Source organism: Carettochelys insculpta, chromosome 21 (genome assembly GCF_033958435.1).
Source record: "Carettochelys insculpta isolate YL-2023 chromosome 21, ASM3395843v1, whole genome shotgun sequence".
Taxonomy (NCBI): domain Eukaryota; kingdom Metazoa; phylum Chordata; order Testudines; family Carettochelyidae; genus Carettochelys; species Carettochelys insculpta.
Window position 1 is genome coordinate 12,749,926 of NC_134157.1, and position 27,006 is coordinate 12,776,931.

At 49.5% G+C, this 27,006-nt stretch overlaps 2 protein-coding genes across 6 annotated transcripts in view; one reads left to right on the top strand and one right to left on the bottom strand.

The window, feature by feature from the left end:
- The window catches only part of ASB6 (ankyrin repeat and SOCS box containing 6), a 36,493-nt gene extending 10,410 nt beyond the window's left edge, over window positions 1-26,083 (bottom strand). Inside the window, exons 1-4 of one of the 5 annotated variants that reach the window (XM_075015708.1) lie at window positions 26,032-26,083; window positions 11,561-11,749; window positions 1,818-2,006; window positions 470-651 (exon numbers count right to left, since the gene is read on the bottom strand). In XM_075015708.1, the coding sequence (XP_074871809.1) occupies window positions 470-651; window positions 1,818-1,930 (295 nt within the window). In that variant the 5' untranslated portion in view covers window positions 1,931-2,006; window positions 11,561-11,749; window positions 26,032-26,083. Of the gene's footprint in view, window positions 1-469; window positions 652-1,817; window positions 2,070-5,375; window positions 5,425-11,560; window positions 11,750-25,183; window positions 25,253-26,031 lie in introns of those variants that run through there. The other 4 variants (XM_075015707.1, XM_075015710.1, XM_075015709.1 and 1 more) reach the window with 4 other exon arrangements.
- PRRX2 (paired related homeobox 2) overlaps window positions 25,441-27,006 on the top strand; it is an 88,969-nt gene continuing 87,403 nt past the window's right edge. The window contains exon 1 of the mRNA XM_075015712.1: window positions 25,441-25,740. Coding sequence (XP_074871813.1) covers window positions 25,500-25,740 — 241 coding nt within the window. The 5' untranslated portion in view covers window positions 25,441-25,499. The remainder of the gene's footprint in view (window positions 25,741-27,006) is intronic.

Here is a 27,006-nt window from a genome sequence, read left to right on the forward strand (position 1 = left end):
AATATCCTCTGATCCTACCTACCCCCAGCTAGAAGGGGGCTGGGTGGGTACCGGCTTCTCCCAGAAGCTGTAACATGTCTAACCCTGCTCCAGGCACCAGCCAGGTTAACTCGGGAATGACCAGCCCAGTGAGGAAGGGTGGGGCCTGGAACCAGTGTTCTCGCTCATTTTTTCCATCCATTGGCAGAATAAATTTTGTTATGTGCACTGAGGCAGGTATGGATGTGCACCACCAGTAGAAATACATGCTGCTGCCACCTGTTGGCATTCTGCTAATCAGCTGGGCAGCTGCCCAAGCACTCACCTTACTGGGAACACAGCCTGGGACCCCAATTCAGATCCAGGATGCTGCATTGCTGCTTTAATCTACTGGCCAGCCCCCACAAACAGACCTCCTCTGCCACCTACAAAGCCTGTTTGCCTCCAGGGCTGGGGTGTGTGCAGAACCTATAATCTGCCCCAGATTTACCTTCAAAGATGAGATTGGCACCATTCTGCAGGAGGACTTCAGCTGCATGCACCAGCCCGAGTTCGGCTACCTTCAGCAAGGAGTAGCTCACCCCTTCTTGGTAGAAGGGAGACTGGGTCTGTCTCTCCAACAGCTCGTTGAGGACCAAGAATTTGCTGCTGTCTTCAGCGAGACAGCTGGGGCTGGAGACACAGAAGAGTCACCCATGGTTAGAGCTGTCTGCATTTCCCTGGGTGCACGTAGTGGAAAGGAGAATGAGGACAGCCTAAAACTGACAACGGTGTTCCCTCCCTCTTGTCCCCCCCACCCGGCTGGGCCTGGTGCACAGCTGTTGAAGTCAACAACAAGACACCCACCTGCATCAGCAGTGGTTGGATAAGGCCCTGAGATGGGGGCACAGAAACATGAGGGACTTGCCCATGGGCATGCTCGGAAGAGGGGCTTGCCAACCTCTCAGACCTGCACTGCACTCACAGGATGACTGTCCCTTCTCACCAGGCTTGCCAGGACCAGAAGGGTTTGGGATTTGGATAGGATCAGAGCACCCCAGTCTCGGGGGCTCCTTCACAAAGCCCAAGTCTCCACCATGCCCTCCGCAGGTGCTGCCCGCAAGGTGCTGTCACTCTAGCCTGGCATGATGGGAACCAGCAGCCCCCTCAGGCCTGTCGCTCTCCTTTCATGCAGTGCCCACCCTGGGAGGTTTTACTGGCTCAGAATGACGTGCCGTTTGTTCCAGGTCAGTGGAGGATGACTGGGAAGGTCTCGCTAAAGGGTTAAACAGCCCCACGTTGCAGGTTCTGGGCAACACTGTAATCTGCCTTTTAACCCCTGGGTAACCAGTTGGGCTCCCCTCTGTTAAAGTGCTCCCCAAGTCCTATTGGCACCCACCAAACATTAGAATTCTGCTTCCCTGCCACATAGGCCTGTGCTAGCACAGTCAGGGATGCGGAAATGGCTAGCCCACTGGACTGAGAAAACTCTGGGTACCTGGGCTCTCATCCCAGCTCTACCCCTGGACCTGCCGGGTGACCGTGGATAAGTCACTTTGCCTCGCTGCTTCCTTGTCCGCTCCTTGTATGTCTTGTCTATTTAGACCGTAATTCACTGGAGCAGAGACTGCCTCTTACAGTGTATCCCCATACAAGTGGGGCTCAGACCTCACATCCTACTATAATGCAAATAATAATAGTTTAATGTTAATTAGATACAACAAAACTATTTACCAGAGGAACTTCTGTAGAGACAGCCTTAGAGTAACACACCAGCACGTCTCTAACCCTTCCTTTGGTTACTTTAAAAATAAACTAAGTCACAAAGTAAAAGCCACCAGAGTCTTGAGATTTGTTACCTCTCTAGAGCTTCCGGCTTGTCAGGATCCTGTACCCCCAAAGATCCCAAGATCTCATCTACCAGTGGCTGATATTCAAAAATGATCCTGCGGAAACCATGCAAAAAAGGCATTGTGCTCTGCTATTCAGAGATCGGCCAGAATATCCTCTGGTCTGTAGCACAGGAGGTGGAGTCTTCTTTTTTCTCCCTGAAATCAGACGGATGGGTATCAGTTACATATTTGAGGAAGAAAGAGCATCAATGGTAGAGCCTGGTGGAAAAAAAAATTAGAAAGCTTTTTTCAGCCAAAAATGAAGATTTGGTAACACTAAAACATTTAGCAAATTCATGCTGGTTTCACCCACTTGTTTTGGGTTGGAAAAATATTTAATAAGTCTGAGGGAAAACAATCAAAAGCTTTTGTTGCCATATTTTCAAAATGTTTCAATGTTTTTCAGTTCAAAACTTTTCATGTCAAAATATCCTTTGATTTTATTCACAACAATCAAAAAATGTTTAAAAATGGTCGTAAGCAAAACAAAATGATTTTACGTCTCAATTCGCTGAAAAAGTTTTCAGATTGACCGAAAACATTTTTAAGTTTTCCTAAACTTTCAGGGAACTAAGAAATCTTTTATTCTCACAACACTAGTAAGAAGATGTTTACCTAAGGCTCTGGCTAGACTAGGATAAATAAAGGGAAATCTAGGACTAGCCACAACCAACTAGTATGTTTTTAAGCACGAGTTGTCCAAGGACCAAAGTCCTGTCTAAAATTCGTATTAGTTAAAACGTGCAAGCTAGTACAGTTTAAAACCCAACACTTTGTCTTAGTTTAGATGATCAGGAGTCTTGCTTCTGTTTATAGAAAGGGTTCTCAACATCTGATATAAACATAAATGCTCCACAGCTGCTTTAAAAAAGATTAGCTACACTGAACTTAAAAGATGTCACAAACAAAACCCTTTGTTCTGTTACTAGTATCAGGTGCTCTGATTCCATAGTGATAAACATAAGAACCGAAATACAAGCTGATTATTAAAAAGAAAGGATTGCAGGATGAATCTCTCTAGTCTGACACACTGTCATCTGGCAACATCTGTAATCCAGCATGATTTTAGTCAGCCAGATGACCAATTACCATGAGAGTGGCCAAATTTGCCATGGTCCCATAAAGTTTGTTTCCAGCCACGAGTTCTGGCTCTCAGTGTTCTGTGCTGTTATTCAGATGTAATTTACCTCTTTCTAAGTGCCCAGTATGCAGTGGAAGTGTTGGTAATGCTGCTAAAACAACAAGCAGTACTGTGGCACCTTAGAGACTAACATATTTTGGAGCATAAGCTTTTGTGGGCAAAGACCCGCTTCATCAGATGCATACTAGACATTATTGGCCTTCAGAGGATGCCGGATTAGAGGGGTTCAACATGCATAAGGATATTACTTAAGTTACTACTATTTAGTTCCTTTATTTACTTTTTGCATTTTTCCAATTATAGACAATGGGAATCAACAAAAGCACCTCTACACTTAAGTCAATTTCACTTTCAGGTTCTCTGGCAGAGTTGGCATTTCTACAGAAGTATTTTGTTTGTTTAGAAACACTGTATATTTTCTCTTTTAATTTGTAGAAGCTATTCTGCTGTCCCTAGTTCTTATATTTATATTATATTATATTTATAGTAAGGTTTTAAACAACTGACCCCTTTATAAGTTGAGTGCCCATTTAACCTCAAACAAATAATTTGAATTAAAAAAATAGAAGAGCCTGAATATTAAAGCAACTCGTCCATTTTCATCGTTCAAACACAGAAATGTAAAACTAACCAAAACCAAAGCTAGAAGTAAATTAGAGCTTTTTCAGAACCAGAGGAAGGAACTCTTCTTTTTTTTTTTTAAGTGTGATTTTAGCCTGACTCTGTGTTGCTTTCAAAAATTTCATTTCTGGCTCTTCTACTGTTATAGCTCTGATCTTACTATGACCACGGTCTGTGCTCAACTTTCAACCTTGCAAATAGTTCCACTGATTATTCCCCGTGTATGAAGCAGAGGCGGAAGTCTTCAGAGGATCGAGGTATAATGCTGCAAAGTTCTTTAGTGCAAGTGTAACCTGCACACTTAGGTGTGGTTCACTGTCCCATGTAGTGGTACCTAGACCTCTTCACAGACAAAGAATGTGCCCTCTACAGCCTAAGCTGTGAGCCAGCTGGCCTTAGCTCAAGCTGTAGGGGTTCCTCCACAAAACTCCCAAGGTCCCAGGTTTGAGTCTGCTAGGGGGCAGTTACACAAGAACTTCCTTGTGTGTGTGTGTTCAACTCTTAGCACTACTGGGCCCTGATCCTGATGAGAGCCTCTAGTTGCTACCACAATAAAAATAAGTATCACAATTTTTGTGACAAGATGCCACAAAGGTTACTACAGCAGTCACCCAATGCCAGTGACAAACCTGTAGGAGTGGGATCAAGCCCTTAACACCTCCATCCAGGTGAAACAGGACCAGGTCCAGCACAAGGGCACCCAGTGGGTTGAAAAATTTCATGTAAACAGGTAACAGAGAGGTAGCCCTGTTAGTCTGCATTCTAACAAAACAAAGCAGCAGTCTTTAAAGTGCAACACCACTGCTGTTTTGTTTTGTTAATACAAACAAGTAAAGTAGTTTACCAGCATGCACACTGTAGGGACCTAGATTTCCCAAACAGGTGTATCAGAGCATACACACCAGGAGTCCTTGCTCGGGGGCTGGGGTACAGGCCAAAGGGCTCATTGGCCCCTTACCATTTGAAGGTCATGCCATTCCTTCTGCGGGTAGGGTGGCCCTGTGAGGGGTCTCTTACCAAAAGGACCTTGCCTTTATTTAGCACTCAGGGCCACCCACACCTGCCATTGCGCAGCTACCAGGCATCGCAATGTGGGAAAACTAAGCAGCATGCCACAAAGCCAGTCATCCGCCCTTGCCAAATACCAGGCACTGCAGTCAGCAACTGCACACACGCACATGCCCCTGCCATTGCACCCTGCTGCACTAGAGGACCATGATACCTGCCTACACCAGAGACGATTCTTGCTTACCATTGCACACACCCACACGCCTGCCAGTGCACACTGCTGCACACACACGCACGTCTGCCATTGCACACCGCTGCATTAGAGAAGCACGATTCCTGTCTGCCATTGCACACTGCTGCACACACACGCACGTCTGCCATTGCACACCGCTGCACTAGAGAAGCACGATTCCTGTCTGCCATTGCACACTGCTGCACACACACGCACGTCTGCCATTGCACACTGCTGCACTAGAGAAGCACGATTCCTGTCTGCCATTGCACACTGCTGCACACACACGCACGTCTGCCATTGCACACTGCTGCACGCACACGTATGCTGCTGCATGCTCACGTGTACGCCACGCCGCTGCACCAGGGCGCGCTCGGCTTCCTGCCCAAGCCCGCACGACGCTCTGTACCGCGGCGCAGCTCACACACCCAGCCCGCAGTGTGAGCTCGGGGGCACTGCAGACCCCCTCCCCGGCGCAGGCCTGCACCCGGGGGCAGCGCCGTTCCCCACTGCCCCGTCTTACCGGGGCCCCTCGACTGCGCCAGGCTCCCCGCAGCTGGGCCGCTCCCGCCGGCAGCGGCAGCAGCGCGCAGGAAGCGGAAGCTGGGCGCCCCGTGGTCCCTCTAGAGGGCGACGGGCCCTGCTGCAGGGCGGCGGGCTCGGCAGAGGGCAGCAGCCTACCGGAGACTGGGCGCCCGCCGCGCTGCACGGGCATGTGCTGTGCGGGGGCGCCCCCCGCTGGCTGCAGCTGAGTAAGGCGCCTGCCCCGGCTGCTCTGACGGGTGGGGAACACCCCTCCCGCCAGCCCAAGGCCGAGAGGCGTCGGAGAGGGAGCAGGGCCCGCCTGGCGCAGGCTAAAGGCAGTCCAGGTTCGCACTAAAGGTTTGCAAATGTAGCACCAACCCTTGGGGCCAAAACTCAGGTGTTCTGTCCGCCCCCGCCTGGCCCGTCGCACCTGAAGGCTGCCTGGTGAGCACCAGGCTGGCCAGTTCTCCCAGCAGCCGGCTCTTTGCTCTCGGGGGTCACTCGATGACCTGTAGGGCGACTTCAAGCCACCCAGGAGTTCTATTTGCGAGCCCGTTGATGGCTGCCCAGCCCGATTCTGGAGCCGCAGGTCTTAGCGCAGCAGAGGCAGGTGCTGGTCGCTGTTGGAGGCGCGGGGCAGTTTTTGACACGCTTCTTCTCCACCTCTGCGCTGTGGCGGGGGCCTTGCAAACTCCGCCGACCCCCCTCGCGGGTTACGGTTCTCTGGGGACGGTCCTGGGCAAGGTTCTCCCAAGTGTCGACACCGAGGCTGCACTTTTCATGTGTGCCCCCAGCACGTCCTTATAGCGCTTCCACGGGCCCCCGACGCCCCTCTGTTCTTCCTCCACCTCGGAAACCAACCTTTGTTTTGGGAGACGTGGATCAGATGTCCGAACCATGTGACCAGTCCAACCAAGTTGTTGGTGAATGATAATGGCTTCAATGTTGGTCACGCTCGACTCTTCCGGGACACTGGTGTTCATGTGCCAGCCCTCCCAGCAGATATTTAGGCTTCTGCAGCAGCGTTGATGTTGTTGTTCAAGTACTTTCAAATGATGCTTCTTGTTGTCCAGGTTTCACATGCGTAGAGTAGCGTTGGAATAACCACTGTGTGGTATACAAGGAGCTTTGTCTTGCTGGTAACTAACATTTAAAGGCCCTGACTGAGCCAGATGGGCTTGCAGAGGTCTAATGCAGGGGTGAGCAAACTTCTTACATCAGGCCACACTTTTTCATCCCTGCAATTAGCAGCCCACAGACCCACCGCCACCTGGCTAATGTCATCCAAATGGGCTGAAATTTCGGGGTGGGGCACAAACCTTTCAGAAAGTGTAGAATGTAAAAACTTTATTAATTCTTATAAACCCTAAGCCTTACTTATACTTGTGAATACGCCAAAATAAATACTTCAGCAGTGTTTAATGAGATGCAGGAGCCTGAGACCCAGCAGCTGAACTTGCAGTGCCCCCCCCGCCCCCTCCCGCTTAGGAAATTTCACGCCCCACACTTTGTGCACCCCGGTCTAATGCACAAAAGAGAGGCCAGTAGGTGAGCTGTGTTTCTGTGCTCTGCACTGCAGCGTAAACATACACGGTTTCGCTTCTGCAGCCCCAGCCAAATGAATGGAGCATCCTGTGCTGTTAACATAGCCAGGCTAAAGTGACAACCCAGCCCTGATTGTCTATGATCTGCCACTTTCCTATATCACGACCCTAAAGGATGTAATTGGTGTCAGATTCAGTAACAAAAGTCACGCAAGGTCTCCTACGCTGATTATTTTGAGTTGGCTATGGCTCAGTACCACTAAACCATTGGGCAGTACCTTAGAAATAATCTTTGTCCTGCATTGCTCACGCCCTGGTCCTTTGTGTCCTTGAAATGCAGGTACACACAGCCTGCACGATCTGGTTAACAGTTAGCTAAGGGAGCCTGGGCCAATGTATAAGGAGCTGAAAAGGCTACTCTTTGGCACTGACTGTGTTCAGTACTGGCCTGGGGGGCGGGGGCGGAAATCCAGCCAAAGTGCCTTATACTGAATGGCTTGGCAGTGCTGCTGAAGCCGACTGACCCTTGACAGTGACCTTCATGTGTGGTAATTTCTGGGACTTAACAACAAATAGGGAGTGGCACAGGAACATTTTAAACTGGGGGGGGGGGGGTGAACCCTGCCCCGCCGCCCCTTACCCCATCCAGCCTCAGCTTAAGGCCAGGATCAGAGCTGGCAGCAGAGCCCCTCCCCCCCCAGTGCATGAGGCAGCAGCTAGGAACCTGGTGTGTGGAGCCAGCAGCAGAGCTCCTGGTACACGGGGCCAGCAGCTGAGAGCCTGGAAGCTAGGTTGGGAGCCCAGGGCTGCTGTAGCACTGCCCGCCCCCACCCCCAAACCTGTATTTCCCATTCTCATGTATAGAGGACATGCAAACAGCAAGCCAGGCATGAGATTCAGATGCCTCTGCAACATGCACAGGTTTGATTGTGGGCCTGCTTGTCTCTTTGGGAGAGTCATGAAATATGATTTGTTTTTAGTGAGGTGCACCTGGTGAGTGAATGTTTTAAATCAATACATACTTCAGCTAAGCTCTGTGGCACTTACAAACCTCGGGGCCTGCTGCTTTAGAAATACCCAAACTACCTAGGTAAATCAGATGATAAAACCAGTTAAGTTATTGCAACTGCAGCTACCATAAACCAAACTAAGTTACTGTGTGTTTAGGTCTTACATCTCACAGAGCTGACCAACAAAAATGGGCAGCTCAGGTTCTTTTTTGGTTTATGGGTAAAGCCCTCTAAGGTGAGAACAAGTTCACCACTTGGATTTACAAAACCTAAAGCTACCCAGAGGATATGTCACATTTAAAAAATGTTTTCAGTGATTTTTTTTCATGCATTAACATTTCTGCTGCTACAAGGTTTTTGCAAAAACCCGTTTTATTTGATGTGGATTGAGAAACCTGGTCTAAGCAAAAGAGAGGGACCCCAGCAGGCCAGAATTCTAAGCCCATCATTGACTCTGGCTCCACCTGTGTCACAGAACAAATCGCGTAGGATAAAATTCTGTCCGCCTTGATGTCGCTGCCTTTTACCACTGAGTTCCATGGGTCCAAAAATACCAGTCTTTTGTTCTCAGCTTTGCTCTTCCCATTTGCAAACAGGGAAAAGCACTTTCCATTGCAGCCCTTATCGGGTCCACAACACGGCCTGCACAGAACTGAAGCATTCCATTTATACCTCAACAACTGGTGAGAGGCACTGCAGGCTCTTGTGATTTGGCATAAGAGCTGCTTAAGAAGGGTTAGACTTAATCAGTTACATTTTACTGTCCCAGTTACATACATACCAACCAACAAATATGCTGCTTGGTGCATAACTGGTTGGATAACCCCTCCCAGAGAGTTCACAGGCATGTGGGAAGGGCATAACAAGGGGGATTCCAGAGGGCTCAGTTTTGGGACCAGTTCTGTTCAATAGCATCATCCCTGATTTAGATAATGGCATAGAGAGTATGCTGATAAAATTCATGGATGATACCAAGCTTGGAGGGGGTGCAAGTGCTCTGTAGGGAAGGGTCAGAATTCATGATGATCCGGACAAACTGGAGAAATGGGCTGAGGTAAATAGGATGACGTTCACTAAGGACACATGCAAAGTACTGCACTTAGAACAAATAGTTTCACATGTACAAAATGGGAAGTGACTGTCTAGCAAGGAGTACTGCAGCAAGAGCTCTAGGGGGTCATAGTGGCCAACAAGATTTATATGTCAACAATGTGACACTGTTGCCCAAAAAAAAAACAAACCCACTGCATTCTGGGATGTATTAACAGGAGTGTTATAAGCAAGACACAAATAGCTCTTCTGCTCTGCTCTGTGCTGTTTAGGCCTCAACTGGTGTAGTGTGTCCAGGTCTTAGCCCCTCCCCCCCCCACACATTTCAGGAACGATGTGAAGAAATTGGAAAAAGTCCAAAGATCGACAATTATTAACATGCCATAAAACATGACCTATGAGGATAGATTGAACTAATTGGGTTTGTTTATTTTGGAAAAGAGAAAACAGCATGGACACGCTAACAGCATTCAGGTGCTTAAAAGGGTGAAGGGAAAAAAATTATTCACCATAGCCCCCGAGGCCAAAAAACAATGGGCTTAAATTACAGCAAGCGAGAATTAGGTTGGACATTAGGAAAAACTTCATAACTCTCCTGCATGGTGAAGCACCAGAATAAATTGCCTGATGAACTTGTGTACTCTACATCACTGGAGATTTTTAAGCGCAGGATAGACAAACATCTGTCTGGACTGGTCTAGATGGTGCTTGGTCCTGCCATGAGGGCAGGAAACTGGAACAGATGACCTCCCAAGGTCCCTTCCAGTTCTCGTGTTCTGTGAGTCAATAAGCAAACTTTACAGCTCGACAAAGTAAGAAAAAAGCTACATAAGAATTTAGTGGTATTTGATTTAAAGATTTTTCTTTCCACTTGGCAAATTTTGACCTCCTGTTCAAAATTTGTGTGTAGCCTGCTCTAACTTTTGACTGGCAGTGTAGCTACGCCCGGTAAAATATTGTCTCACCCCATTGGCCATAAAAAAACCCACCTCCATAGTTTCATGCATGTAAGTTCATTTAAATAGCTAAAAACTGAATAGAAGTGCTTAAAATAAACACTCTCAGGTTAAAATGTTAGTCTCCTGGCAGGAGAAATTAATCTGCCTGGTAATTAAAAGAAAAAAGCCCTCATTTACTATCCTGCTTCATCAGGCTCTAGTTAATGCTCTGTTTGTCAGCACATGGGGTGGCTTTTTTGAGTCACCCATTCCTTCCTCACCCACCCACCCTGTCCTCTTTCACCCTGGATGCTGGTTTATTCTGCTGGGCCCTTGCTGCATGGTGCTGTGTGGTTTGCAGGCTGCCTTTCCCATGGCTGTATTACTGCTTGATTGAGGGAGCCTGTTTCACCTAGGACTGAGGTCAGTACACCCTCTTGCTCCATCCAGGGAAGAATAAATTTTGTTATGAGCACCAAGTGTGTGGATGTGCACCACCAATGGAACCAAGCTGGGACGTGTGGGTACTCAGCTAATCAGCTGGCCAGCACTTGACTCTCTCCTGGGTGACCGCCCACATGCGCATCTTACAGGGTACTGGCTGGTGTGATTGGGTCCTTTTTGTTTTCAAGCAATCGCCATGCTAGTGATAAGGCTCCTGCCACTGCTCCAGGCTGCAAAGCTGATCTGGGAGCAGCTGGGTCTGGTTCCCAGCTCTCCACGAGGCCCATGCAGGCCGTGGGCGGGGAGGGCGGGGGGCGGCGAACAGGAGCGTGTTAGGGGAATGAGGAGTGAGTTCGTGGCATCAAGCAGTACAGCGCGGAGGAGAAAGGGCAATGAGTGCTGAGTCTGTCTCTGTGAGGGATAGGGACGCAGGCGGCCAAGGGTGGGAGAGGCACAGGGTCGTGCGGCGAGCCTGTGAAGACCGTCTTGGGGTAAGGAGCAGCAGCTCCTGTGCTGCATGACAGGACCAAGTCCTCTACCAGCTGCAGCCAAGGGTTTCCTCCAGCAACCGTCGCTGTACTGTACTGTGTAAGCACTGCAGGTTCCAAGACAGCAGCCAAGCTCAGAGGCGCAAGGCCTGGCCATAGTGAGCTCGAAGAACTGGAGCATTCCCTTGCACAGCTCAGGCGTGAAGCCACAAGAATCCAGGGCTTTTCACCAATGCTAAGCTAGTGCAAATGCCAGGTGCCTCCAAGCTCACCCGCCCCCGCCCATGCATTCCCAGCATCTCACGGCCCTGTAGCTGAGTGCCCTGCAGGAGCAGCATTGCGGCAGAGAAAGCCATTATAAAGGTACTGAGTGATGCTACCCATGAGACTACTGAGGGAGTAGTAAAGACTTCAGCTGACCAAACCCAGTAGCCTAGGGGCTTTATAGCCATCCATGTTGCACTGGTGTAAATAAATGGCTGCCAAACATGCGGAGCACCAGTGACCCAGTCCCACAAGCTGCAAAACACTTGCAGCCCAAAGGCGCATCCAGCTGCTACAGAAATCCAGCCGTGGCCCCAGCGCACAGAAATCCCAGTGTGGTGGGATTGCTGCCTCCCCACCCCTCCCTCACCTTCACCCAGTGCACCTGCAGGCCCCAGCACCAGAGCCATTTCCTTGCCTCCATGCCTGGACCAGAATAACTGACCTTTCTCATTGGGGGTGGGGCTCATCTGCAGGTGTGCTCACAGATCCAGTGTTAGCTTCCTGTGCCACCTGCCCTGGGCTGTGCCCCTCTTCCATTGCAGCCCCCAGCGCTGACATCCTGAGCCCAAGTGCTCCAGCCAGCTGACTCCAACGAGCCTACAGTTCCCGTGCTCCTCCACACAGGCTGATGCTGGTTGGAGAGAGAGAGAGAGAGAGAGAGAGAGAGAGAGAGAGAGAGAGTGTGTGTGTGTGTGTGCGCACGCACGCGTGCACTATCTCAGGCTTTTATTTAACTGCTGTATTGGACTTTACAGCCATTTGGATCTTTGGAAAGCTAACAATGAAGTGGGGCTGGTGAGAGTTTTGTTTGTTTTTTTTTAAATGGATTGACTCCAAATTTCAACACAAACAGTTGTGTCCCAGGTGAACGGTTGGGGCGGGCGGGGGACGGGGGGGTAGGGGAGGGAGAGGCAGGCGGTCCAAATAATTTGGCATTTTTCTGACATGCAGTCACGAAATGCTCCCTCCTTCCCCTCGCCTGTAGGGGGCAGACCACTTGCCAGGTTGCTTTTTTGTGGTAAGAAATGCCCTGGGCCCCACTCTCCTGCTTGGCTCAACCCTCCCTGTCCCACTATCAGCAAATAAATGTGCGGCTTTGTCTACACCACAGCCTATTTCGAAATAAGCTATTTCAAAGCAGCTAGTTCAAAAAATATCACACAGCTACACACAAAGACCTCATTTACACCACAGTCCCTTTCTGGAAGGGGAATGCAAATGAGTGAGATTGAAAATGCAAATTAAACGCAGATGTACATACCTCATGCCTCATTTGCATATTCTTATGTGGTCATGCTTCTGGAAGAGACTTTTCCGGAAGCAAAAAATAACTGTGTAGATTGGGTTCCTTTGGCGGTGAAAAGCCTTTTTTCCCCCCTTCCTTCAAAAGAATGTTTCTTCTGCATTTGTTTCAGGAAAAAGGGTTATTTCAAAAACTTTTTTTTTGTTTTGGTTTTTTTGTTTGTTTTTTTCCCCTGAAGGAATCTCCATCTACATGGCTGTTTTTGCTTCCAGAAAAGTCTCTTCCAGAAACACAATCATGCAAGTTATGCAAATGAGGCATGTAAATCTGTGCTTCATTTGCATTTTTGTTCTGGCTCATTTGCATTCCACATTTGGAAGGGGAGTGCTGTGTAGACATGACAATAATGTATTTCAAAATAGCACCCAGATATTTCAAAATAGCATGCCTGAACACAGCACTACTTCGAAATAGTGCCATTGGAGCCCATTACGGCTTATTTCAAAATAAAGTTATTCTGTGTCTTGATAGCGCCTATTTCAAAATCGCAGTTTTGAAATAGGCATTGCCCCTGCATTGAGAATTACCAATTTTGAAATAACACCACACCCATTATTTTGAATGTATAGCAAAATAGCACGTGCATTGTGTACGCCGGGTCAGAGCCCAAAATAAGACGACCCATTTTTTTTTTCAAATTCAGTTAAAAAAAAAAAACTTTTCCAGACCCGCCATGCATGCGAATATGAGAGGGTCCTTAATGAATAACGGCAAACCACACATTTTGTAACCCTTATTTTAAGGACAGCACACAAAACGATACTTGTAATGCGATACTTGTTCACTGCAGGCTGTTCACAAACTTTTTACAGTCTTTCGAGGTTGCATTTTTTTTTTTTTTTTTGTTGCTGATCCATTTCTCATTGCAATGAGACTTAAAGGAACCCCAGCTGAACGGGACATAAATGCAAACGACTGGGATGATTGTTTGAAATTCTCTGTTTTCATCTTCGATTTTCCTCTTTTTCCAACCCCACGTTAAGTGTTCCAATTTTATTTCACATTTAATTTCAAGTTTCTTTCTTGAAATGTGTATTGCCCTTCACAAGAGGAATGCTGCAAGCTTCTTTTTTCTTTTCAGAATCAAGACTTTATTAGCAACGTGAGCAAAACATGGCTAAAGTATCATATCCCACAATGCACTCCCCATATTAAAGGGGGATTTATCCAACATTTCGCGATCACATAGTGTTTGCTATTTAGCTATGGTTTGGGGCGTGCAGATGATCACCATTTATCAAAAATAATCAGAAGGTTTTGGTTTTTTTTTTTGCTTTGCAATTATAGCATCGGGGCGGGGGGGGGGCGGGGCGGGGCACTAAGAAGTCCTTAAAGAGTGGCTCCAGAGCTGCAGGTTGCAGACCTTTGCTGTTGGCATGAGCAAAACAATGTTGAAATAATGTCTATTTTGGAATAAGGCCTGGTCTACATTCGGGGTCAAAGTCGACCCCAGATATGCCATTCATGTAGCTAGTATTGACGTATCAGGCTCGACTTTATTCCTGGTGTAGCTCAGAGCTCATCAGGCTCGTACCGACGCCCCTCACTCTGCTTGTCAGCTTGGAATACCAGGGTTGATGGTTGAGCCCAAAGAGAGCGATTTTTTGCCCTGTCGTCTCATGTGGCAAAATTGATCCCCAGCAGATCGATTGTGGCGTGCTGACCACTTGTGAGTATAGACATACCCTAATTCTGCAGCGTAGATGTAGCTTAACAGACCCTTATGTGTGCTACCAGTGGGATTTGAACTTGTGATCACCCATGCTAAAAAGCATGCACTGTCACCCTTTTACGGCACCTTTTCTGTGCAGCAGTAGGGCCCGCTTACCTTATGTGGCTCAGCTTCCAGCTCACCTAGTCATGACTAGTGTCGTCACATTCCCACCCCCCCCCGCCCGCCCGCCCGCCCGCCGCCAGTGCTCCTCAGCCAGCCCTGGCATTGCCAGCCTCCCCTTTAGCAGGGAGACTCACTCTTCCCCCCACCCCCTCCAAAGCTTTAAACTGGCACAGCATTGTGGTTGCACTTTATTGCCACAAGGGTCCTCAGCAGGCACCGTAATCCCCAGGAAAAGGGGCGGGGTCATTGCAGTGCTGCCACCCAGGTCCGAACCAGAGCCTGAACGGGTAGGGAACAGGTGCGTGTGGAGACGTGGGGTGCCCCAAGGGTGAGGGTGGGGGGCGCTATTCTGCCAGCCAGCAGGGCAGTGCACACAACCCTCTGAAGGGGATGTAGGGGGGAAGTGACTCCTGTGCAGTGACTTAAATCTCTTCCCCTACCGGCTGAGCATCGCTGTTCCCGTAATCTGGTACTGTAGACCATAAAGTCTTCAAAGCCAAGATGTTAAAGGTATTTTGTGAGGTTTCCCCTCCCAGAAGTATCTGAGTGCTCCATGGGCTATAATAGAGTTACCATCACAGCACCCTGTGAAGCAGGGTGGGGCAGGGCTACTACCCCATCATTCAGCTGAGGAAACCAAAACAATAAGTGACTTGCCCAAGGTCACACAGGAAGCCTGTGGCAAGGGCCATACAGCCCCCAGCTGTCCCAGTGCACTCACCATGCACCTCGCCCTTGGGTGTGTCCTTCCCAGGGCACTGGGCCCTGTTTGGCTATGAACCAACAAAGGTCCCGCCCCAAAGCAGCGTTTTTGGATACAGCGAGCTGGGCATTCCTTCTGCAGCCTATCAAAGCAGAGCTATGGGGCGGTCAGCACAGCCTACACATTTTAGCTCCATACGTGCAGTTAGAAAAACTGCCCTGTCCCCAGAGATCATCTTGGTTAAGCCAATCGTGTGGGCCATTGAATTGAAAGAGGGCCAGTCATGCGGGCCAAGCCCTTGCCTCAGTTGCCAATCGCTGCCCCATCTCCTACATAACTGTAGCCAGAGGGGGCTGTGTCCCGGGGAGAAAGGATTCCGTTGTCTCAGGCATGGCAGTGGGCTTGCAGGGGTGTCCATTACTGCTGGGATGGAGACAGCTGGCCGGCAGCAGCACCTAAGGCTCTTGGGTTCATGGCTGCACACAGACACATGACAATAGGTCACCCCCTCAGCAAGGCATCCCATGAGGAGCTCCAAGTACTTCACAGCCGCTAGTGCATGCAGAACAGAGAGTGGGGAGAGGGGGGCTTTGTACTGTGCTGAAAGCAAGAGAGGAACATATCTTACAGCCGCCTGTCAGGAAAATAGACCATTCCCTCTGGCTACCATCCCCACTGAATGGTTGTAAGAGCTTTCCCTCCTCTGCCATGGGGCTTAGAAACACCTGAGAGACTGGATTTGCTAATGACAACCGCATTACACATATACAGTGACAATGAGGTTAAGTCCACCTGGTCCCAGAAACTGAGCTAGCCCTTGGGTTTGTGCCAACCCACTGAAGTCAATGGCATTGTTACCACTGATGGTAATGGGAGCAGGAGCCTGAGGCCTAGCTTGACTACTGGTTAGAGCAGAGGGGGGCTGGGTTTCAGGACTGCAGGGGGATGTTTCCAGAGCTGCCACTGACTTGCTGTGCCCTCCTGATTGTGTCATGGACCCCATATCAGATGACTGTTTCCCACCTGTAAAGCAAGGAGATTCGATTGTGGGCTCCATTGCCTTTTTTGGGGGCCTGCCCATGAACTGGGTCCTCAGCCCTTTCTCTCAAGACTATGAGAAGAGCCACAATGGGGCAAACCAGTGGTCTATCTAGCCTGTCTTCTGCCAGTGGTCTGTGCCAGCAGCTTCAGAGGGAATGAACAGGACAGGCAATCAAGCATCATCAACTCCCACCGTCTGGGAACCAGAGGACTGAGGATACCCAGAGCCGCTCTGATCACACGGCTAATAGCAATGGATGGACCTAGCCTCCAGAAACTTAGCTAAAGCTTTTTTTCCTCCCCTCAAAGGTCCACCGCTGGCCATAAGCTGGCTGCATAACTGGCCCTGAGAGCCTAGCACAGCTTCTCACTAACCGTATTTAAAGACCTCAAACCTTTGCCCCACCATAGCCATTTATATCCCTGAGACTGAAATGCTGTTGGCATGGTGCAATGCAACAGTGATCTGTGGCTCCAGCCAGGCAGGTCCTCCCCCACCGCTGAACAGCCCCTGCTGGTCAGAAACCAGTTTAGTGGGTCCACGCTCAGGGCCAAAGCCAGATCATAAGCAGCCTCTGGAGGTGTAACGGGGAGATAGACCCAGTGGGTCAAACTCCACCTTGTTAACGAACATTTCTAACTCCCCAAGTTTAGGTGCCAGCCTCTTTATTGTCCCTCATCCCAGTGAGTGAGAAAGGGGGCAAAAGTATCCATGTGTATAACATCCCTCACTCTTCAATCGCTCCCACTCTAGGTATCCAGCTTCAAATCCTGCAAGTCCAGCCCTCCCGGTGGGGAAGTGACTCCAGATTCCAGCCCTGGAAGAAGTGCATTTTTATGGGAAACAAGCTGCAATTGCCTTGTGAACAAAAGCTTTGCTGGCCGCAGCCCGCCACAAGCAGTCTGTGCCCTGCTAGAATAACAGAGGTGGGAGCTGCCCCTTTCCAGATCCCTTTGGCCGAGCTGATTGCAGGAAGAATGCAGTTGGCTATCCATCAGGGAGACAGAGCAAGGGGGAGAGAGCGAGAGAGAGGGCATTTTAGGAGGAGAGCCAGGGAAATTTGATCATTAAGAAACCCTCCTGGCTGTCTGGGGGAATTTAATTAAATTGCTGGAGGGGCTGTATACAAGGGAGCACATCTGGATCCAATATGTGCAGCTTTGATTTTTTTTTCTTTTTTTCTTTTCTTTTTTTTTTAAGTTCAGTCTTTTCCCATCTCCTTGCAGAAGCGGGGGGGGTGGAAAAACGGGAAATAGCAGAGCCATGGAGCATTGGTTCATCTGGGACCAGAATTCCTGGCATAGAAAGAAAGCAAGAGAGAGAAAGAGGCAGAAAGAGAGGGAAAAAGAAATCAGGGAGAAAAGATTTAACAAGAGCGTGGAACAGGGCACTTTGTAGCAATGCTGTCGATTAGAACAAGAGGTCAGAGCAAACTCTGTGTGTGTGTGTGTGTGTGTGTGTGTGTGTGTGTGTGTGTGTGTGTGTGTGTGTGTGTGTGTGTGTGTGTGTGTGTGTGTGTGTGTGTGTGTGTGTGTGTGTGTGTGTGTGTTCACCTAAAAGGTATATGGAGAGCATCGAAATTCCTAATAAACTGAAACTTCTTGAAATGGAGGGGTTGGAGGAAGCAACTGGAATGGACCAATGAATAAAGGAATACTATTAATAGATAGGCAGATAGATAGAGACAGATAAAGCCACCTCCTTCGCCAACCCTCTCTATTCTTCCTCTCCTCCTAGATTTCCTTTCCAAATAGATTTGCACAGCACTCCACCCAGCCCCAAAGCTAAGCCTCTCTCTCATTTAGTATAACATCCTGACACACACACACACACACACACACACACGCACACACGCACACAGAGAGAGAGAGAGAGAGAGAGAGAGAGAGAGAGAGCGCTCAGCTTTCTTCCAAGCTTCTTCCAGCCCTCCAACATTGTATCGCTGATCAATCCATAATTCTTGCTAAACTGCTACTGGGGAAAACCTTGTGACCACCCCACAGAACGCCCGATACTGGTAGCATTCCGTTGACTTCAGGGGAGTTCCTCCTGAGTTACACCAGTCTAAGTAAAAGGACGAGAAGTTCGGGCATTTCAGAAACAGGGTTGAGGACAAGCTGCCCACCCAGCAAGCCAGCCTTCCCCTTTGACATTCAGCTAGCAAGAGCTCACTCTGCTGAAATGCGCTTAGTCAGCAGAATCCAGTTGCAAAGGGGTCAGCCACATGAAAATGGGTGTTCTTAGTGGCGAGAGAGGATTATTATCTCAGCAGTGTGGCTGCTGGCAGGTGAGACTCTCCCCCTGTTGACCAGGCAGCAGATGAGATTCTTAGTGTTGAACCTCAGACTCCAGCCCAGCTCTCCATAGGTGGAGGACCCTAGTTTAGAAGTAGGTCTTTAGGCTTCTGTGACAGGCTCTCCACCCAAACCCAAAGATGGAAGCTGGGGGCAACCATATGGGTTTCCCAAGTTTTCAACCAGGCCCCAAGTGCAGGCTGCATATAAGTGGTGGCCATAAGGGCTTGGACCAATGGACTTCCTGTGATGGTGCTACCCAGAAGGGACTGGAAGGAGGAGCTGTCCTGCAGGTCGGGGGACAGCATCCAGGGAAATGGTCTGCAGGAGCAATGGAGGGCAGTGGCAGGGACTCCAAAAAAGCTGGCTTTGAAGCTGGCACACAGGCAAGTGAGACAAGCCAGCCTGGCCAGTGGTCAAGAACTTGATTGAAAACCTGGCCCAGCAAACTCCCATTGACGTCAATGCAGCAGGATTTCATCCCCCGTGTTTACTGTATCTAACGTCACCGGGGAGCTGGGCTTTCTTGGCACTGTTGCTTACCTCGTCATGCCCTGTGCTGTCATATGCACTTGACTGTGAAGCATCAGCGCCCGGGGGTGGCGCATTTGGAAAGGGGCTGTTTCCTGCCAGGAGTTAGGAACAAGGTGTAATCACACACACAAACACACAACATATGTGTACAGGGACATGGCCACAACAGACCATGCTGGGGGTTGTCTAAGCCCTGGGGGCAAAGCTGCCCAGGTTTGTGTACTTGCTTGAACCTCTGGTGGCCTTTGAGCAAACCCCCACAACAGCTGCTGCTTCAGGTCTGTCTCCTCCGGTTCCATCCCCTGATGCCCCCCCCATCAGCTGCTTCAGCCTGGTGCTTAGTACCTCTACAAAATAAATAAATAAAAGGTTTCAAGCAGCTGGGAGCACAGCTTTGCTCTCCAGCCTCTGTGCTCGCTTGAATCTGGCCACTCATTCGTTTCATTCCTCTGAGTGCCCCAGACTGGGTGCTCAGATTGGGTATTTAACCCTGCAAACACATCAACAACCTTGTGATCACCCTTGTATCCATCTAGTGGCCCAGTGGAAATAAATCCTTCCATCCTGGATCCATCTGGGTGCAGAGCAGGCCAGGTGAATACTTGGGAGCCATAGATGTCAGCTCTGGCAGGTCTCCTGGATTGTCTACCAGGCTGGTGGCTTGGTCGCTTTGCATAGTTCACCTGAATATTGGTCTCCTCCGCACGACCATGGAGGGGTCAGAGAGGAGGGTGGTTAGCAACTTCCCTCAGCTTCTCACCGTTCCATTTCCTCCTGGTTTCCTTGCTGCTCCCAGGAGCTGAGAATAGTGCTGTGAAGGAGATGGAAACCACGCACCAACACCCAAACAATGCCACTGATTCCCAAAGGCTCCAGAACATTTTGGGCCCTGCACTGCAACATGAAGGGTTACGTCCCACGAGCAGTTCCTCTCTTGTGATGCTGGGTGCCTTCCACACTCAGCTATGAGACCTTATGTAGCTCCTCCATACTGAAGTGATGAGCATTTTGGTAGGTCCTCAGGCCATGCAAATAGGAGTCCAAAAACTTAGACAAATATTTTACTGCCGAAAGACTATAATTCAAACAAGTAATCCTTGCTTGAAGCCAATGGGAGCCGAGCAGCTGAATAAAAACCCAGGGGAAAATAAGACTTTGGCTCTAATCCAGCAAAGCATTTAAACACGAGGTCCCTTGTTTGCGACTGGACCACTCTTGTGCTTAAAGTTAAGCATGTGTGAGTTTTGTCGGATCAGGTCCTTAATGACACACATGGGGAATAGCAATATTCTGCTTTTGCGGCAAGAGGTGACACTGGATTAAATTCTAGCTGAGATTCCCTCTCGGGAACTACAGTGTCTGTGACTGATGTTTTGAAAGCAGTTGCAAGTCAGGAGACACACGTGTTGTAAATGGCTTCCTAACTTGTAGGATAAATAAGGAAAATTTATTGGTTTGACCTCTTGGATCATCTCCTCTATGAGTGTACGGGGGAGACAGCCCAGCAAATGAAACAGAAAGGTCAAAAGTGTACATGGCTAGGAATTATCACAGCGTAAAGAGTGACGGCAAAGGCAGGTTTTGCCGCTGGAGGAGAAGAGGAGCCAGGGTTTGCATGAGAGATGGTAGAGAGTGCAGGAAGGTGGAAGGTGCAAATGAAAATGAGGGATATTATGGACAGAGCAGGCTAATACCAATTCAACGGTAAACACTACGCTAGTAAAAAACTGTCAGTCCCACTGGCTACCCCTGTGAACCCAGGTAATTGCATTCTGCATACGCATGGTAACTTCCCTGGCAATTTCAGACAGAAAATAGGGGCCACAACATAGCTGGTGTCATGTCTATCGAGATGCTTATACCTGAGCATGTTAGAGAAACACCAACCCAAATCACAAGTGTTGTGTCACGTTGCTGTTGAACCGCTGCAGTGGTCCACCCCAGAGGCTGCTGTCTTTCAGGGACAGGGAAGAGGACTGTCTTTGTAAAACACAGCAAGATCCTTTGTGCTGGAAAGTGCTATATAAATGGAAGAACTAGTCTGAAGAAAACCTGAGGACACTCAATGAGATTATAAAAAACCAAACAAGTATTTAAAAATACCCATCCAGAGCCTTTCACTGCAGACTTTGGAAACTTTGATCACACAATGGGCCAAATCCACAGTGGGGGGTGGGTAAACTGTCATTGCTCCATTGACTCCAGTGGAACAATGCCATATTTACCACACAACTCAGCAAAGAATTTAATCACAAGCTTTAAGCTACTCAGTAAACCACATATGCTTAACGTTCAGCATGTGCTAAAGTCCCATTAAGCATGTGCTTAAATGCGTCACTGAATAACGATGAGGGTTGATTGCTAAATGTGGGCTCCCATGACGATCTGGGCTCGATAATTTAAAACAACTGAAAATGTAAAGAAAAATTAGGATCCCAGCAGGAGGAGCCAGCAAAAAGAAGAGATAGGTGTTTTTAAATAATGTCTCTAAGTTTAGAGGCATTGTATGGCTTGAGGGGGAAAATATGATGCTTAAAAAAAATCAAATACTACAGCTGAAAAGGAAATTGCATTAATACAGATTGTTTTATTTAAAAAAAGCAAACCCTGACCTCTACTTCAAAAAAGTCATTAGACATTCCCCTTCTGAAAGGCCGACAGGGGATATTATTGAAAGGCCGGTTAATTTCTCAATGACTTACTGTTCTTGTTCTGCTCCTGGAAATGTGTAAAGAGTTGGAGGGTAATTTAAGGCACCCTGCAGAAAGGTGTGTAAATCTTTGCATGTCTAAAGAAACTTTACCAGACCACTAGGATTGGGGAAAAGAAAACTCGCTGCCTTTTTTTCTTTCCTTTGGAACTCTGATCCCCTTTGATCATAAAAAAGGTCATATTTCACCCAAAAAAATATCAGCAATCACAGGGGCTGAGGAAGTGCGAGCCCAAGGGGGCTTCACTGCCTATTATTCCCTCAATTTAATTATTTAACACCCCAAACTGAGCAAAATTTTCCTCTGAAAGAAACAGGCCAGTCTGGGTTCAAGAACAGGTTCTACATAATAATGATGATGATGATGATGATGGTGATAATTATAACCCAGATTAAATAGGATAGGAATGAGACAAGGCTAAACCATTCAGACTCCCCCACCCCCATTGCTGAAAATGAATATCCCTTGCAGATCTCCAGCTCTCCACAACATAATCACAGCAAGATGTTACCCAGCTAAAAGAAGGCCTCTGGGTTTGGCAATTAGAAGGCTTATGGGAAGGTCAGAGGCCAGTCCCTCGCCTTCGGGACCTATCCTCTAGACACAAGCCCTCAATCCCTAAGAGATGATACCAGCCCTGGAACCCCTTCTCACCAGTATTAAACTACTAGCCCTGCTTCCAGCCACATCCATCTGATGCCCTAAAATGGTTTGTTGTGAGAGGTGCCCAGAACTGCTGCCTACTTTCCAGCTGTGGGAGGTAGATTTCTATCCACCAAGCAGAGTTGGGCAGCCTTGTTAATCCATCCATGTTCACAACTTGATGTGATACTTATAGAACTTCACTGTAAATTACAGTAACTGTAAGACCTAACCTAATCATATCTGTCTGACAGCGTTTATGACCTCCCTGGTGTATAATAATGATGCAGGGAGCAGATTCCTGGGCAAACAAAATCTTTTTTTCAGAAGATACATTTCTAGCTGCAGCTGCCAAAATGTCTACCCAGCAAGTTGTGTAATCTAGCATCATGAGAAAAATGGACACCGGGGTGCCCCAGGGTTAAACCCAGTAATCTCTGTCTTGAACTTCTGCTAGCAAAATCTGAAATCAAGCAAAAGTTGGCTCACAGTTGCTAAATGGCAGCATGGCTTAGTCAACTGGGTTTGGAGATGAGGATCAGGTGATTCTGACTCTGCCAATGATTCTCAGGGTAACTTTTGACTATCCTTGGGACTCAATCCTCCACACACTAAGAACACTGTGTAGAGTACCAGGCCTGCTATTCTGAGCCTCAGTTTCCCCATCATTAAAACTATCCTCAGCTGCTTCCCAAGGAGGTTGGTTTTGTGCACAGAACAGTTTGAAATGCGAACATCATTTTGACAATTTGATCAATTAAAATGGGCACAGAAATATTGATAAAATCCCCTCCCCCCTTGTCAATTTTCAGCCAGCTATAGAGCTGGACAATATATACTGAATTTCACACGTCTATAACTGGAAAAAAAAGCAGAAACGGTTGAAAAAAGGCGCCACACTTGTTTTCTAATCTAACCTGCTCTATGGGGAGCATAAATTTGTGACTGTTACTAAAGTGCTTAAAAAATGTAAACTGCTGCTAAATGGTAAGTATTATAGGAGACAAGTATGGGGGGTAGCTATCTTAGTCTGTAGCCACAAAAACAATGAAGAGTCCTGTTGCACCTTGAAGACTAATGGATTTATTTGTGGATAAACTTTCATAGGTAAAACTCCTCTTCATCAGATCTGGATTTTTGTCCATGAAAGCTTATGCCCAAATAAATCTATTAGTCTTTAAGGTGCCACAGGACTCACTGTTATTACAGGAGAGTTTGCTCATGAGCAGTCCGGGCCTTCTTTAAGGCTTCTGGTGGAAACCAGGGCAAGTATGATGGATTCGCATTGAGATTTGGGGTAATTTAGGCCTAAAATGGAAGGACTGCAGTCCCTTCCATCCAGAAGCCTCTCCCCCCTGCTTCTCTTGCACAGCTAGAAACCCAAACCTTCCACACACCAACACAAGGCTAAGGATGGAGCTGGGTCCCAACCAAAAGCTCAACTCCATCATCCACGAACCTGGAGGAAGTCAGCATGAGGCTTTCAACTTGGCATTTGGGTGTGGTGTTATCTCACTAGCTGTTCTCATGAGATTTCTTTTGCACCCACTCTACAAAATAGGTCCTTCGTGGGTTTGGATCAAAGCCAGAAACAAAGGGCTCAGACCAAGCGATTAAATTCCAACCCATCTAAGTATCAAAGGAGGTCTGAATCAAAGGTTTTAGACTGGGCCTGTGTCACGTTTCTGCATCCTGGCTTGCTCTCTGTTGATTATTTAGTTCTTAACAGACATTTGTACGACAGCATGATCTTCACTCTTCCAGCCTCCATCTACGCCTGCTCATTACCCATTTGAGGAGGTCACTTACTCTTTGTGACACTAGCATCATGGAGATGAGGATTATGTCACAGAGGATATTAAATAGGCTAAATTGTTTGGGCTAGTCAGATTATACCAGTCATTCTCAATCCTTATCCATAGATGCGGACCCTGTAGCTCAGCTGTGGAGCTGATTGGTGACACAAGATGATGGGAAGAGTATCTGCCTATGCCTTTCGACAGAGACAGAAGGGCTGACAGCCGATCTCTAAAGTCATGCAACAGTTTGGATGGACTGGTTTATCAGCCCAAATCATCCCCCTCAGATACAAAGGGCTCCACACTCTGATTTCAGGTACACCTGCTGACGTCAGTGAAGTTACTCTTCCAAGGGTTAAGAAGATCAGAATTGACAAAACTTGATTGTGAGGACCAAGGCTGGAGTCCTGTTTTGGAAACTTAAAAAAAAAACCAGCCGCTGAACCCAGTCACCCTTGCTCTCATTTTAAACCAGGCGTGTTGGTTACCGAAAAACAGAATGCACAAGTAATACCTGTTACAAATGTCAACGTGATTCAGTCAGTGGGCTTGCTAGGTGGGTCGGTTTCGGCTATGTTAGTGGTCAAGAGGAGATTTCTCTGAGCCAAGCGTTTGACTGGCCCAGACAAGGCACACAGCTGTGCGCATCCCAAAACCACACGCGTGTGCCTTCGGAAGCAAGCGTGCACACTTCCCCGAGGAAAAAGTGTGACAGGCCCCGGCACATCAGAAGGAAGAAAAAATAAAAAACAAAAACCAGAACACAGCCCCCCCCCCAATCTCTTCTCCATCCCCTCTTATTGTCCCCGCGCAGAACAAGCCCCTACCTCATTTGTCAGAGCTCGCCCTTCAACCCCCCCAAGGGGAAAAACTCCTTTCCCCCCTCCCGGTGGCTGCTTCTCATTAGGGAGGCTCCTTAGCAATCCCTGGGGACGCCGCCTGGCAGTTTCTAACTGCGGTGCAGGGCGTAATTATGTCGTTAAGGCAGGAGAGGGGGTTTCCCAGGGGAGGCGCCCTGCAGCCGGGGGGAGGGCAGAGGCGCTGTGGAGGGGGAGGGCTGGGTCTGTGCCGGGGGGCGGGGGGGCTCTGCCTGGGCGAGCGCGGGTTTACGAGGTCCCTCACGCCACAGCCTGGGTCAGCTCCGCCGGCGCTGGAATTTGGCCCTTCCCCGCAGCGTCCCGGCTCCGCACATTCACTTACACTTGTTGAGGGAAGTCCCTTCAGTTCCCTCGGCGCGGGGACAGGGGGCAGCGCCGCGGCGCCTCCGCGAGGGCGCGGGGGGCGGGGGGAGGGGGCGGAAAGCTCGCCCAGCCCAACAGCGCGGCCTGGGGGGGCGGGGGGGGCGGCTGCTCCCGTCGCGCCCACCGAGGGGGCGGTGTGGGCCCGGCGCGTGGAGCCGGGACGTTTGGGCTCCCCCCACCCCCCCCCCCCGACGTCAGCACTAGGCGGACCGGCGCTCGGGCCAGGGGCAGGCGGGTGCCGCGCCGAGGGGCTCGGGGGCTCCCCGGAGCGAGGCATGGACAGCGCGGCCGCCTTCGGCAGGGACAAGGCGTTCGGCCCCGGCGCCGGGCGCCTCCCGGAGCCGCCCGACAACCCGCAGGGCAGGAAGAACTTCAGTGTCAGCCACCTCCTGGACCTGGAGGAAGTGGCGGCCGGCATGAACGGGGCCAAGGCCGGCCCGGAGCCGAGGGACGGCGCCAAGGGGCTGCCGGAGCCGTCGGGGGGCAGCAGCGGGAGCGAGGCGGCCCCCCAGGACAGTGAGTACCGCGGCCGGGCCGGGGGGAGAGGAGCCCCGGAATGGCGGGCAGCCTCGGAGCATCCCTGAGAGGCACCGGGGGTGGGCAGGGCTTGGTGCCGGGGCACCGCTGGGCTCGGCGGTTCCTGCCCCAGCCCGGCCGGGCTTGGCTGTTCCTAGCCCTAGTTCCTCTGGGCTCGGCCGTTCCGATCCATGGCACGGCTGGGCTTGGCCATTGGGAGTCCCAGTACCTCTGGGCTTGTTGGCCCATAGCCCCAGTTCCTCTGGACTCGGCGGGTCCCATCCCTGGTACCTCTGGGCTCAGCGGTTCCTAGCCCCCAGCCCTGCCGGGCTTGGCTATTCGTAGCCCCAGTTCCTCTGGCCTCAGCAGTTCCCATCCCTGGTACCGCTGGGCTTGGTCATTCGTACCACGGCACTGCTGGCTAGGAGAGTTCCTAGCCCCAGAATCGTTGGGTTTGCCGTGGGCCCTGCCAGCCTGGGGGCTTCCCGACCCGCTGGACTTGGTGCGTCAGTTCTGAATGTTAAAAAAAAAAAAATTGCTTGAGTTCTGGCAGTACATATGACACTTGTGGGGAAAAGGGGGACACACGCTGAGGGTGTCAGTGGCGATGGAGCTACACTTCTGAGCACCTGGTGTAAGAGGGCAGCCCTTGCGATGGCGCAAAGGCCGAGCCTTGGTATGAGCTTATTTCTGGGTGGCGGGGAACCTTCTGCTAATTTCGAAACCGACGTGATTGGACTCAGTCAAGACATTTGTGCTGTGAGTGAGAACGAGACTGGGACCCCCCCACACACACCTAAGTGAACAGCTCACCGCTCTGTACTGATTGTAGATGGGACAGGGACGCTGGTTGCAACTGGTTACAAACTGCAACCGAAAGAGAGCTGTTGTTTTCATGCCCTGCGGGTGGCACCAAAAATGGACAGATCCAGTCTAGCTCTGGTGGGCATTGATATGGTTGAAGCCCCAGGCCTGAGGGCAGAAAAGTGCCTGGGAATGAGGGAGAGAGAAGACCCTCACTGACATTAAGGAGAGCTGTGTTGATGCGTAGGGGTGGGGCAGTGGGATTTGCTGGTTCTGTTTGAGAGTTTTATCAACAGGCCCGTGGGCAGACCATGTGTGCCAAGTACTGTGACTTTAAACACACAAACAGTGCAGAAGAACTAGCCCATTGGAATAAAATCATTCCAGGCAGGAAATACTACAGGCCAAATACTCACCAGATCAAGTTCAAAAGTCACTAGGAGTTTGGGGTGCCTAAGTTTT